This window comes from Gymnogyps californianus, chromosome 1 (genome assembly GCF_018139145.2).
Source record: "Gymnogyps californianus isolate 813 chromosome 1, ASM1813914v2, whole genome shotgun sequence".
Taxonomy (NCBI): domain Eukaryota; kingdom Metazoa; phylum Chordata; class Aves; order Accipitriformes; family Cathartidae; genus Gymnogyps; species Gymnogyps californianus.
Genome location: NC_059471.1, coordinates 101,069,164 through 101,083,627, shown reverse-complemented (window position 1 = coordinate 101,083,627; position 14,464 = coordinate 101,069,164). Strand labels below are relative to the sequence as shown.

At 40.7% G+C, this 14,464-nt stretch overlaps 2 protein-coding genes across 3 annotated transcripts in view; both read left to right on the top strand.

Annotated features, from left to right (window-relative positions):
- The window catches only part of DOP1B (DOP1 leucine zipper like protein B), a 52,376-nt gene extending 50,169 nt beyond the window's left edge, over positions 1–2,207 (top strand). The window contains exons 35-37 of the mRNA XM_050898676.1: positions 334–483; positions 967–1,096; positions 1,772–2,207. Of these exons, the coding sequence (XP_050754633.1) occupies positions 334–483; positions 967–1,096; positions 1,772–2,029 (538 nt within the window). The 3' untranslated portion in view covers positions 2,030–2,207. The remainder of the gene's footprint in view (positions 1–333; positions 484–966; positions 1,097–1,771) is intronic.
- A 4,050-nt stretch (positions 2,208–6,257) lies between these two features.
- The window catches only part of MORC3 (MORC family CW-type zinc finger 3), a 30,531-nt gene continuing 22,324 nt past the window's right edge, over positions 6,258–14,464 (top strand). Inside the window, exons 1-2 of one of the 2 annotated variants that reach the window (XM_050896538.1) lie at positions 6,258–6,315; positions 11,504–11,576. In XM_050896538.1, coding sequence (XP_050752495.1) covers positions 6,277–6,315; positions 11,504–11,576 — 112 coding nt within the window. In that variant the 5' untranslated portion in view covers positions 6,258–6,276. Of the gene's footprint in view, positions 6,316–7,454; positions 7,472–11,503; positions 11,577–14,464 lie in introns of those variants that run through there. The other variant, XM_050896553.1, reaches the window with a different exon arrangement.

Sequence of the window (14,464 nt, the reverse complement as noted above, 5' to 3'; positions counted from 1 at the left end):
ATCATAGTTTAGGATTTTTTTTTCAGCAGCTAAAATAGTGATATATTCAAAAAACATAAGTACCACTTATTAATTACATACAAAAATAGAAGATATGCTAAGTCAGCATTTGAATATTTTAACATGTTGCCATTTTTCTGAATATTTTAGATTACTTTTTCTTTGAACAGCTTTTATATTAATCACAGTGCTCATACAGAATAAAAATAGGTCTTGTTGCACACAGGTGTAAGTGCTTATTTGTGTAAATGTGTACATTTCTCTTTTGCTGAATGAAAAACATTTAGTGGATTTATGTTTTAATGGTACATTTCTTAATTGTAACTAACACAGGAGCAACAGCAAAATAAGCAAACAGAAAGTCTCAGGTGATGGCAGTGGATCTGACATACAGCAGAATGAGCTCTCCTTGTACTTATCAGCTTGTAAGTTTTTGGACACAGCACTTTCATTTCCACCTGACAGGATGCAGTTGTTTCAAATGTAAGTCCTCTAATTACTTACCTGTTCTCCAGGTTGCTACCATTCTTATCCTTTAAAGTAATTCCAGATCTATTTTCTTCTAGACTTAATTTTGCCATCAGTTCTTTTTACAAGGGCAGATGTTGATACTCAGACAAATGTAATTCAGGGTATTTGGAAAAACAATTTAGTTTTGTCAGTGTAGGAGGATTTCACCATCCTCATTAGGAGGTTCTCTAACTTGGAAAAATTGGGAGAAGAGAAAGATGGAGACTGTTCTTTGTTTTCCCTTTGCATATACTTGGGATTTTTTCGGAGCCAGTTGCATTTAAATACTGACATGATAATAACATCCTTGTTCATTAAGTTTGGCTCTGCTAATAGCATAAAATTATAGTTATGACAGCTCTTTATGTAAACAAACCAGTGCTCTATAAACTATGTATGATCCAAACAAGGATTTTTTTCTGCCTGTCTTCTTATCAAGTAATCCATTTGTTTCAGGTACAAATGGGCATTTGTCCCAGAGGTGGACACAGAGTCATCTACTGTGACCTCTCATCTGGTAGAAAATCATCAAGAATGCAGACCACACATTATAAGAATCATGGATCTGCTGAAGATGAAATATGGGGTAAAGAAAGAATGCTTCACTTGAATCTTCTTTTTTTTTTTAATCCATTAACTTACTTTTCTAAACAAGTGACAAGATTTTAAGATAGGCAAGAGGTTTTTAGATATTCTAATAAAATTCATGAGGCTTTTAAAAACTATCTGCTTGCTTTCACATATGTATCTTGAAGATGTCAGATTGCTTTTCAGTGTGAGGGAACAATAGGCAGTTTTCCTGTTGTTCCCTTAAATCTGCCCACAACCACCCAGTGAAAACAATTTGTCTCAGACAGAACCGGTATTTATAAAAAAGAGCATGCTGTACTTTGTCAAAAAAGTTTACCATAATAGCATTTTAAATCACCATTAAGGTTTCATATTAATTCTTCCAGAAAAAGAAATAGGGGCATTAGTATTTCTCGGAGATATCTCTGTATTCTGTTGTTGTTTGATACCTGATTCTGAAAGCTAGTCCAAATTTGCAGTCTTCTGAACTTGTGAGACTTTCGTTTAATAGAACCTCGAATCCAAATATAGAAGTAAGTTGGTATACCATATATACAGTTTATATTGTGATACAGTTGTAGGCTGTGGATCTCTTAGTATGAAAAAAGTGTATAATACAGGGTTCAGACAAGCCCTAACAACATTGCCTTAATGCAAAACCTTTAGTAAATCTTGGTTTGTTTGCTTACAGGAAACAAACAACACTGAGGGAATTTCCAAGAAGCACAAACTTCCTCTTTTGAACTTCCGCTCTATATCTAGCATCACCCAGCTTATGCCCTTCTTCAAGACTCTGTGTTGCGCATTTACAACAAACGGGAGTGAGTCCCAGAACTCACATGCTTCTGCATCTCTCTCTGTGGACTATGTTGGCAGTAATGGCATAAAGATTCTGCAACAGCTTGAAGAAAGTGTTGAATGTGACTTCCTTGAAAACATGGAAGGTTAAACCACACGTCGGACACTTGGCTCGTGGTGAATAAATAGCGAAAAAAGGGAAAACTTTTCTGCAATTCTTCCCTTCTTTTTTCCCCAGTTTTGAAACTACATTTTGGGTTTTATTCCTGCTGTTGTGGAGCGCTCTTCAATAATCCAGGCTTCTGAGTTGGTGTTAAAAAGCAGCATTCTTCAGTTCCAGGGGGGGGGGGGGGGGAAGTACAGTTTAGTGGTAATTTATCATAGTTACTGTATTCTTTTACTTGTTTTCAATGTGAAGGATTAAGGAAATTTTGTAAATAAAGGAAGAATATTTTTGACTTGGTGAAAGTAGCAACTGTGCCACTTATCCAGTAACTTCTCAAGTAAGTATTTTAAACTGCTTTTGGAACTGTGTTCTGAAAGTAAATTTAAGAAAAAGCTAATATTGCATGTCTGTGTACAATCAGTTTGCAGATAAGCCATTTCCTGAGGTTCAAGCCCGCTTCTACTTCTCCTTTCTTTAACTTGTCCTAAAACTTATCAACTTCTACACAAATCACCTAAATTTCAAACAGATGTATTTTAGAAGTCTTAGCATTGTGCAAATAACTGCAGACTTACCATGTTTGTAATTTCAACTCTGTACTATAAGAGCATTCTTCAGGATTAGTGATTCCTAAATAAAAGACAAACATGCATAAAAGACAAACCTATGCAGTAACATTTTGTAATTTACATTACTTGAGGTTTTTTTATTTTAATTAATTGACTAAAAATATTGTAATTCAGTTTTTTAAATTAAAAACCTTTGCTCTTTCAGTGACTAAGGTCACTTTGCAACTTCTGAAATGCAACTAAATGAAAATAATTCTGTAAAAATATAAATTGCTGTATACCAACAGCCTAATTAAAATGAAAATAAAATTATTTTTTTTAAAGAACACTTTTTATACAAAAGAATGTATTTGGCTGTTCCTAGGTGTTAAAAGAGGTAGGGAGATCATCACAGTGCCACGACTACAGTAATGTTCAAGGTGCAGCTTATTTCGGAACTGCACTGCTACCACTGCCCAGGATGTGGAAGACAGGGATTAGTTCTGCCACCAAACAGCGCAGCTGCATGTCTGAAGGACACTTCTGACAGTCAGCAGATAAGCACCATCATAGCAACACATACAACAAAAGGGTTAGTAGAACGTTTTTTAAATGAGGAGGTGGACTCCACTGAATTTTCATATTTAGTGGATTATCTGACTGAATTTGCAATGCTGATTTGTCTGGGAGGGGAAGTTTATCATATTTTTCATGGTGAAAAGCTTTGTCAGCTCTTTTTTTTTTTTTTTTTTTTTTTAAAAAACACCTTTGCCTCCAGAGAAATTGGTTTTGCAAGATATACTTGTAGACTGGTACGTGCTACTTGAGTTATTTGGAACATCGCAACTGAGGTAAATGTGCTGGATACTGGAATTCACCACTCTTGTTTTTGCTAATGAAAAAAGGACATACAAAATGTATGGTTTAATGTCACCAGGTTGTGAGGTCAGGGATTTATATTTTTCAAAACTCACACAACACACATGGAAGGCTACTCTGCAGTGTTTTTTACCTACAGATATATGAAATTTTCATCTTTGGATTATAAACTAAAATAATGAAACACTGAACAACGTGCTTTACTATGATCATACTGTAATGCTCTATGAAGATAATACTATAATAGCCTTATGCTAAACTTAAATAGCTTCTTTGCATTTTTACAGTTAAGGAAAGTGATAGACTCACGTGTAATATTGTGTAGTCCCTAAGAATGTGAATTATTTGTATCAATATAATTTATTAATGATCTCTAATGCTATTGGAATGAGCAGAAGTGAAAAGTTATCCTTTTAAAGCATTACTTGAAAATTGAAGCAGGATATTTTTAAAATGTTTGTGTTCATTACTTATATATCTTCAATAATTTTTAAAGAGAATATTGCTAATACTTAGGATGATTTGGTAGTTTTACTTTCAGCTTTCTGGTGGTTGCATTCCATACTTGGGTATTTCCCTTAAAATCCTGATGAGATGCTGTCAAATGGGCTATTAAAATCTAAGACAACTTTTTGCCATCAAACCTTTTGTTGTACATTCTCCCATAAGCTATAAACATGTGTCTTCACGTAGTTTCCTCGCTAACTGGAGGTGGTGAACCAGGTACTTAGGTTGAGGGTTTTGTCATCCTTCCCCTTGAAAGGGAATGTCCCATTCTGGCTGCCTGTACTTCAGATGTGCAGGGGATCGGACATCAGTCACTTCCTCCCCAGCTGTGGTGGTGAGCTTTAAAAACAGAATCTGTGACTTAGGTCTGTATAACTCTCTAACTTCTAAGATGATCTTACCTTCTACAAAAATACCACTTGCTTTAACTCCTGCCTTCATACATACGTTTACCTTTGTCCTGTGGCTCTGCAGATGGCTGCTGTAAATGGCCTCAGATATTTGTGACTTGCAGAATCCTTTCACTGCAGCAGAATCTAATTCTGAAGAAGAAAAAGTTCTTTAAAATTTAGTATATAAGCAGATCTTGTATCATTACAAATAGCATGTGAATAAGGAGGAACGGGCTCTAACTAAAAAAAGTCCTACTCGGGTGCTGGAGGGGCACAGTTACATAGGCCTAAAGGTATCTCTAGCAGTGTAACTTTATTCCTTTTCTATATGGGACTAACTGTAGTCACTTTACTTCTTATGCTACTGCTGTTAAATCCACATGAAGGAGGGTTGTACTGCTCTAACGCCAGTACTGCCAAAGCAGAATAACTTAACTGTAGATGAATCTGAAAAACTTTTGCCTAGAACTGAGTATAAAGAACAGGAAAGAAAATGCTTTCGCTTTCTTTGCTTGTTTTCAGAATAACCAAGCTTAGCTTTCGCTTTTGGATACTTCAGCTTTGAGATAGCATAGCCACAGGGCATGATACACAGAGGGAGACATATTTAAATATTCAAAAGGTCATTTTCCTGAAGGAAAAAAATAGTAGGTGCAACCAAGGTAACTGCCAAAGAACAGCACAACTTGGAATACGGAGCATTAAGTAATGGCTAAATGTATTCGATACTGCATTAGAATGCAATTCTTCTAATAATATTAGATGTTATTTTGAAATACCTTTTCAAACGCAATTCTCATTTTTCAGACTACCTTTACTGCTCACTCACCAACTTCAATTTTTATCTGATTCTGTTAAAAGCTCTCAAATTCAATTTCAATGGATGAGGGCTCTGTGCAGAACTCTATAGACCTGAGTTTGGATCCCAGCAGCAGTGGCTCAGTGCCAGTCTGTGCTAGCCCCTATGCTTCCCTAGGGAAAGACTGCGCCACCGCCTCCCTAACCCTCTCATCACAAGCCCCTACTGCTCCAGCCCTCGCATCCGTATCTTCTGCATTCCTGAACTTTCCACCCTGGGATGCCGGTCCTGTGGTCTTGGGACAGGTTTTCTGGATTTGTGTGTCTGGAAGAACTGTGTGGAGCAGATGGAGGAAGCTGCTGCTGCAACATCAAGGGGTCACTGATTGACCAGCGGGCGCTGACCCCCTGTATGGAGAGCACGCCTCTCCCCGGGAAATTAGGGACTGCTGTTGCATGCTGCTTTCTCTGTGCGCCACAGCTTTCCAAACTTCAGTCTGTACATTTTTGTGTGTTCAGGGCAAATGCCCTGAAAGTACTGCCTTTTCGTTTGGAGGGAAGAAAACTTTTCCGTACAACCGAGCTTGACCATCCAAGGCCAGAGGAGTACGGTTTCGACGACTTTGTGAAACCTTTTTCCGATTTCATCCTTCCCCTGCGGTCTTTGCACATCTTTTGTACGGTTGTGTGATGTACCTCGCACCTCAGAAGCTGCTCATGTTTGACTACGCTGCGTATGTTGAAAACCCATTGATACCTGCTGCAGGTATGCTGGGAAATACCGTAGCACGGCAGCTAGCACTGCTGAAGCACTGAACGTCTCTCGAGGGTCTGCTAAAAGAGCAGCAGGGTTGGCCGTCCAGGTTTGGCAGCAACAGCCAGCCTCCATCTTTTGCAACCGCTGTCCCCGGGGCCGGCCTCCCGCCCGCGGCCACCGCCTTCCCGTAAGCACCGCCCCCGCCCGCCGGGAGGGGGCGTGGCCTGGGCCCCAAGACCCGCCTCTCACCGGGAGCGGGCGCGCTTGGCGCCGGAAGCGCGCGAGGAGGGGGCGAGGCGGAAGCGCGGGCGCTGGGCGCTCCCCACCCCGGCTCTCGCTGCGGCACAAAAGATGGCGGCGAAAACACAGGGCGGCATCCGCCTCAGCGCGGTGAGTGGCGCGGGTCCCCGCGGGGCGAGCGGGGCCCGGGCGGGGCGGCGGGGGAGGTCTCCGAAGGGGACGGTCTCTCTCTCCCCCTCGGCGGCCCCTCTTGCGGGGGGCGGCGCGGGGTCGACGCTGTCTGGCAGCTGAGGGGAGCGGGGGTGCCTCTGCGAGGCCCGCGGCGGCTGAGGGGCAGGCAGCGGCCTGGGGGCAGGGCGCTCTGGGGAGGAGAAAGCTGCCGTGCCGCTGGCGGCCGCCGCTTGAACAGCTCGTCGCTTTCCCTCAGCGAAAGCGGGGAACGGAGTCTGCCCGGGCTGGGGGCGACGCCTCGCCTCTCCTCTCCGGGGGTAAAAAGTTGTTGGCCGAGTGTTGGGAAGGGCGGGCTCCGGAGCCCTTCGCCTAAAATAAACCAGCGTCCCCCTCCTCGCCTCAGGCTTTCCTCTCGTCGTGTGCTGTCCCCGGCAGTGCCATTACCCAGCCCCTGGAGCGCTGTGGTTTGGTCACTTCGCTGACGAGAAAAGCCGCGGGTACCGGCACTTGCCGGGCCGGGCGAGCCCCGCCGGCGGGGCGGGCAGAGCGGGCAGAGCGGGAGCCCCCCGGGGGGCCGCGGTCACCAGCGCCAGGGCGGGGTGCGCGGCAGGCCGTGGGGGCTCTCCGTCGGCTCATCGATCTGGGCACGAAATCAGCTAGGTTAGCTCAGGCTGTGCAGGAGGGGAAGTTACAGTTTGTGGGTGGGTTGGGTTGGTTATTGGGGGCGGGGGGGGATTTCGTAGTCTGTTGTAGTGATGTAGTTAGTTGTGAACGTGGTGACCTCTAATTGGAAGCTTGTAACTTAAAATCTTAACTACTTTTTGCAGGAGGCCTAATTACATTTTAACAAGGGCGATGAATGTGCATGCAGTTAAATCCACTACTGTATTGTGCTCTTCAGTCACAGTATTGCTCGTTGCTGTCCTTTTGTGGCAATTGGTCATTTTCTTATTTGTGCTAATACAAATGAAGTTAAAGCTATTTTTTCAGTCGTTTGAAACACCATTGCTGAAACAGGTTTTTTATTAAGCCTTTCTGAGTTCAGCTATCTATGCCTATAAGTCACACTTACAGTTACAAACACCTGGTTCATAACCTTACTTATAGAACAGTGGAAAGGAGCTGGATCATTACAGTAAGTAACTTATCAAACATTTACGTGAAAAACGTATGTTAGTATATTCTCAGCACTGCTTGAATTACCTTAATATAAATTGCCATGATTGTAGAGGTTAGCTGTAAATGTCATCTACCTGACATCCAAGAATTAGAGTTTCATTTCAGGTCTTTAATTCTTATGAGTGTTTGAAATCCACAGTTTATCTGACATATTTTATTAGAGAAGTGTTCTCCTCCTTCTTTAGATAACACAATGTTTAAAAGGGGAAAAAAAAAAAAGAGGGAGGTCTCCTTTTGTTTTTAATGCATTATTAGTCTCCTTGAGGGGAAAAATACGTCAGCATTAATAATCAGCCTTTGCAAAAAAACTAAATATCACAAGTCAGACTGCAGAGTTTAAAATTGTTCTCAAGTTGAAATCACTTTGGCAAGCTGAACTCTTACAGAGTTGGTGCAATTGGTAACTTTCTGAATTATTTTTAGGATGCTGTTTGTTTATGTTTGTCAGTAGTCATAACTGAAAATTTATGTTCAGTCTACTTCCAGTGAAAGCTGTGATTTTTGTAGTTTTCACTAAAGTAGTGAAACAGCTGATATGGTTTTTTAACAGATTGTGTCCTACAGTGTAAAAGGCTCTATTTTCTGGAGAACAATAGAGAGCTGATGGTCATAGTCTCTTCTGTCAGCAGCTGTTCTTTGGAAATATGTTGGGTTTCACCAAAATATTTCCATTAGTTTCAGAAGCATGTATAAACAACACAGGCAGTGTGAGCAGGCCTGGTAACTCATTCCCACACTGGCATTTATCTCCTTCTGTTGCTCTGTTAAAATTTTTGCTCAGCTGCATGATGAGACGGATCAGGGAAGTGATCCAGGTTAAAAATAAGATTTTAAAAATGGTTTTTAATTTGGATCAGCTCCCTGATGTGGTTCATTACACAGTCACATAACTGGACTAGCATAAGTAGGAGGGAGAAGAGGAAAATGGCAGTGGGATTGTTCCCCAAGAAGTTGTGAATACTTTTGTAAGATAAGACAGATTGTTCAGTGGTGATTTGATTTGTACATACCTTATGATCTGCAAGGGATGGAAGAGTTCTGGTTTTCTTGGAAAACTAAAATTCCCAAAGCTGTCTGTCATTTTTGAGAGATAAGCTGCTTTATTCTTAAGTATTTGCTCGTCATAATTGTAGGAGATGGTCCTCTTAGCGCAGTTTAGTCTTTTTATAATATGCACTGTATATGCAGTTTAAAGGAGGGGGAGGTTTAGTTGTATCTCCAAAGGGACTTTGGCTGTACTTGGTCTCAGGAGAAAAAATGAAACTGTTAACCAAAACCCACTTAGTAACAAAATATATTAGGCCCAGTGAACAAAGCAAGTGGATCGTCTCAGCTACTGTCATGCTAACATAGCCAAAAGTGAGTGTTCACCAGGGGACTAACTCTTTCTTACTGTACTTATTGAACTTCAGTTATTCATGAGCTAATTAAAGTGGTGCTTTGATGAAATGGAGCGTAAGGGGACAAAATGGGCTTAAATATTTCCTGATGAACTCGCCAGGAAACGATGAGTTGTTGCTGACAGCTGGGTATGCTCTCAAGCAAACTACGAAGGTAATGGCCTTAAACCACTATTCTCTATTTTTTGAATCTGGTTCTGTCATGTGCCATTGTTTCAATGCCTTACATGAGCAAATGGTGCTATCTGCTCCAAGGTAGACTTTCCCATGAACTACCCTGTGGGATACTTGCTCACCTTTTGCAGGGGGGGGATATTAGAGCCAAGAACCTATTTGTGACAGTTCCCATGTTCCAACCTGTATCTTCTCATCTGATATACCTGTTCACAAGTTCCCAGTTCTGTGTACCACCTTCCAGCCTTTCTCAAAACCTTACCGCTTGAAACAGTGATCCAGAGAAGTTCAGCATAACTCTGGTGTTTGTTTATAGAAGATGCTGTTTCTTTAAGATGCTATTCTTTTCAAGGTTAATCGCTAGTATGCAGCAGTGAAATGAGGGATGAAGAAGCGTTGCGTTACACAGGTCATGCCTTTATCAAAACTACAGTCAGGACTTTTTGCCAAATCCGTATTGCTGAGGTTGCAATGCCAGCAGTAGCTCCAGAGATCCCAGTCTACCTTGTGTATGGTTGGAGTTTTTCACTGGCTAGCAGCAGAGAAATATTTTAGCAGTGAGTTGAGCAGATGCTGAATGCTTGAATGTGCATCTGTGTGGTGGGGTTTTGTTTTAAGTGTTAGTGTTTATTTTTTGACAAGGAGGGATTTCAGGTGGGAGAAAAAACCCCAGTTGTTTCTTCTGTATTTTGATCATGAAGCTTAGAAAGCAAAGGAACAAATGCTGCCAGCACTGTGAAAGGTTGAAGTGAAGAGAATCATACAGAGATCTTAAGATCTACTGAGTTACTGTATGGCAGAGGAAGAAATCGAAAGATCGTTTTAACCATGTGCCATGGAATATGTGAGGTTTCCATTAATAGGCTTGATGTCATTTTCTTCTTGGATTCTAAATTATTTGTAAGTATCTGTTAGGAATTTGAAAGGGGCACAGTGACTTAGCCTGACTCAATTTACCAGATTTTATAAAACTGGAGTTTTAAAGCACAGATGGCAATGAAGAACGTGATGTCTATTCATGCTTGTACTCTAGCTCGATGGAGAAATGCAGGGATTAAGTTGCAGTCTGAAAGTGTGTCCTGTGCTCTTATGACCTTAGAGTCAAGGTGAGGTTTCTTGGCAATTTATGTTGATCTGAACTAGGGCTGCTGCTGCTGCCTTACTCCTACTCTGATACCTGGCTCACAGCTCTAGAACTCGCTGGTAGCATTATTCCTTTTTGCTGATAAATGGACTTGGAGATGTGAAGTGGTTGCTTGCTTCTATTTGGACTTTACTAACTATATAAAAGTGCTTGTCAGTGTAGTAGTTCTGTAAAATTTATGAAGTATGGATATGTACACACTATTTTAAAATATTTTTCTGATTTTATATATATATTGTAATGTGGATTATATTATGTTTTTTGATGTAACTGCACTGTACAAGGACTATTTCCAGTGTTATGTATTCATAGATACTGCTTTTTATGCCATCAACATAACTATGCCAGTGAGGCTTAAGCATGTATGTGCAGTGAGTTTGTGTTAAAAGGCCTTGTAAAAGTATAATTACAGATATTCTCAGTGGTAATGCAAATGCAACTGTATCAGTCTCAGCAGTTAAATTTCTCCAAACATTCCATTAACAAATCTTTAAGTTATATGGATATTTAGTTCTGGTTTTCCTAGTCTTTTTGATCTAGGTGAATATATATGAACCCAGGCTTTCATAAATTGCTTGAGAATACTTTTGTCACTGACATCCGTAAGATACGTCCCATAAATAGGTACTTTATTTGCGTATTCTCATCTAATCCTAGTAGTAGCTATGTTCCTCTGGTTACATCTTATCATAAGTGAGGATAAAATGTATGAGATCAAATTGCTAAAAGCACAAACTGCTAGTTGAGAGAATCTGACAGGTGATTTTGATCAATATGGACAAAAGGAGCAATGACATCGGACAGTAAGCCACTGAGTATATTAGGTGCTGCTCGCTTTTTGGATTAAGTTTAATACTCATGGTTTAAGATGTACGTTTTTAACATTTGAGAGCTTGTGCTTCTGTTACTAGATTTGGACTAAGGCTTTGATGTTTTCTGTAACCTCTAGGATCAGTATATAGCAATAGTTCCTTATATTTTTATAAATTTTTTATAAAGAGAGTTTGATAGGATAACAGTATAACCCATGCTCAGAATATAGTGTGATACTGTGGTGAATTCTGTATTGCTCTTTTGTCTTTAATAGCTGTATTAATGTTCCCTTTAAAAGGTGTTAGTGCAGCAATATCTAAAAGTAAATTAAATTACAGCCTTTTGGTAGTGTTGTACAAGACAGCTTCATTTAATGTTACTTTATTTAACGTACTGTTTTCTGGCTTGGTATCATTGAAGAGCGCAAACTAATGCCATTGTTTGTGGTTTATTTCAGCTTTGTCCAAAGTTCTTGCATACCAACTCTACCAGTCACACCTGGCCTTTCAGTGCAATTGCAGAACTTATAGGTATGTGGATCAATAGTTTGCCCGAGTACTTGATTGTAATACTTTTTTTCTTGTTATAAAACTTTTCCTTCGGGTAAGGGAAGGAGTTGATCCTATCGTTACCGTTCAGAATCTTACAACATATTTTTTTGTTACAGTCAGATTGACTTTTTTTCTTTCTTGACAGCATACGTACTACCTGACATCAGTTGCAGGGGCCTTGTAGGATTTGCCAGTTTCTTTTTGCTGAGCTTATTAAGGATTGCCAAATATAGAAGACTCTGGGACCAAGTGAATTCCTTCTCTTCTAGTCCACCAAATGCAAGCCTACTGCTTTTTGCTGTTCCCACACCCAGCGAGTAGTAAGGCTGAGTGCACATTCCAAAGTTGTGTGTGCACACTTGCATGCTGTACAGACACAGCTGGCCACAGACAGGAGGACAGTAACTTTGCAAGAACCCACATAAACACAAGCAATGCTTGAAACGTGAACAGCACAAATCTTATTCTTGCTTCTTGGCTGACCAGGTTTAAAGTTCAGTAGTGACACATACATGTACTCTCACTCACTTATCACTTGTGCTTACCCACATTTCTGGGTGTTTTGCCAAGACCTGGGAGTCTTTCCAGTACCTGTGTCCTGGGCTTTTTACCAGTCTCTCTCTTAGACCTTGGATCTCAATGGTTGCTGGTTTCTTCCAACTTGTTGACTTGTCCAGCTTGAAGTTTGCTAGCAGAACAAATGTGTACAGGCACACACTGAGAATAGAGAGCACACTCACAGAGGAAATCATTAGAAATAGTGTTTAGTAAGAACGTACAACAGTGGCACAGGGTCCAACCATACAAGCATACAGACCAGGAGCCAGCTTGCACACAATCAGCCTGTGTTATTCCCCCCCACTCCCCCCATTATACTATTCTTCTCCCATCCACTTTGACCTTTCCCTTTTCTTTGATGCTTCCTCAAAACATCCAATAGTAATTTTTGCACATTGTCACAATACTCCTCCAACATCCTAATTTTCTTCTTTTGGGTTACCAAGTTTCTGGCTGAATATCTTCAGGGTTATACTTGAGTGGTTGCTTTTAGTGGTCCATCTGTCAGTGTCCTAGAGTTCTGCTCTTTGCTATTGTCTCTGTCTGCTGTTAGCTAGGGCTTGTGTATCTGTTTAATTTATTAGCTCCTGTTGGTCATCTTGCCTTTGATTTTGCATAGCGGTTAACTGGATATCTTCAGAGTTGCTTGTTTCCCGAGTTAGGGAATGATTAGCAGATTTTCTTTAACAGGTTCCTCAAAATAAAGGTGTGGTTTGGAAAGACTTGCCAAGCTTATCTAGCAGTTTGCTGCTGCCAAAGGGAGCAACTCTTCTGGTCACACATTCCATCACTTCCTGTGCATGAGTTTTGCTGTTGTTAATCCAGAAAATTAACCTAACAAAAGAAAATAGGAATTTTTCAGCTAGATAAGGCCAGAGCTGTCACAAAGGAGGAAACCAGAACCACATGGCTGTGGGAAGGGCTGGCTCTTCTGGGGGTAGCAATATGTTAAGTCATTTCAGCTGTTTTATCACCCCATGCCACACCTGGCTGGAATGATGGTAGATGTGCTGTGCAAGGCATGCAAACTTGTATTCTTCCTTTGCCTCTGGTTTGTCAGATGTGTTGCTTTAACAAAGTTTCAAAATCATAGTAGCAACATATTGGTTGTAAAGGCTTTGAGTTAGTCATGTTGATTTAAATAAGTTTTGTAATCTGTCTTTTGCATGCTATGTAAGGCTGTACCATATGCCAAATATCAAATAATATAAGTAGGGTTACATTATGGAGGCCTGAATTTTAGTTTATGTGAACTTACCTAAAACGTTAATGGTCTGTATGCTAAAATATGCCTTTTAAGCTCTAGTCCCTCCTGTGAGCTTTTTGATGGTTACATTGCTGGCTTCTCCCATTAGTCCTCGGTCAGATTAAACTTAGGTGAACAAATGGTGATACTTGGAAGAGGGTAAATAGGACATCTAGAGAGAGTTGGTGAGCTAGCAAATCGGAAGACTTCCACAAATCATGGTCTTAGAAGAATAATTCCAAAGTTTCAATTGTACTTGAAATGTCCTCTTTTGTTGATGCTGAAATATATTTTATGAACTTTTTCACTGTGGATGCAATTTGTACTTTATGCTTATAGAAAGCAAGTTACCAAGCTGTGATTCCTTTTATAGGCCACGATGTTGGCTTGAGCTGTTTATTTATGGCCCTCAGTTGAACCTGCAAAACAGGCAGTCAGGCAGGGGCACTGCCTCCTGCTATGCCATCACATCCTACCCCTTCTCCTCACTGTGCTTTCCCCCCTCACAAATTCCATGAGTAGCACAGTGCTGGGGAAGGGGGGAAAAGAGATGCGAGAAAGTGGTGTTAGGGCAGATGAGATTTAAACTAGCGTTGCTGCCAAGAAATGTTTGTGGAGCCATTGTTTCTGTTTCACTTGCGGTAGCAGTGCTGCAAGCTCTTTCAAATCCTGTACATAGAAAGTTTAGTCTAAGGCATTTTGTACTTCACTTCTGTGGAAGTCATACCTTAGATTTGAACAACTTGCACTAGCAAAATACGTATTTGTGACACTTAGCTCTGTTAATATGGAAGTGATATGGTAGCAAAGCAGTAACAATTTTTTCACCTGAATCTCCTGCACCTGTGGAGTCAAAATGCTAGATTTCACAGAACTATCTGGGATGAGGGGAGTTGGGCTTCAGGTTTTTTGCTTGCTTTTTTTTTAGTGTCTCAAATTTGATTATCTGAAGTTGTGATAGTATTTCAAATCTGATTTCCCAATTAAAAAGCCTGCAGGCCCGCAGCAGGTAAGATGTTGTTGCAGCCATGTATATTAGTGATGTGCCATGGTCTGCGTTGTG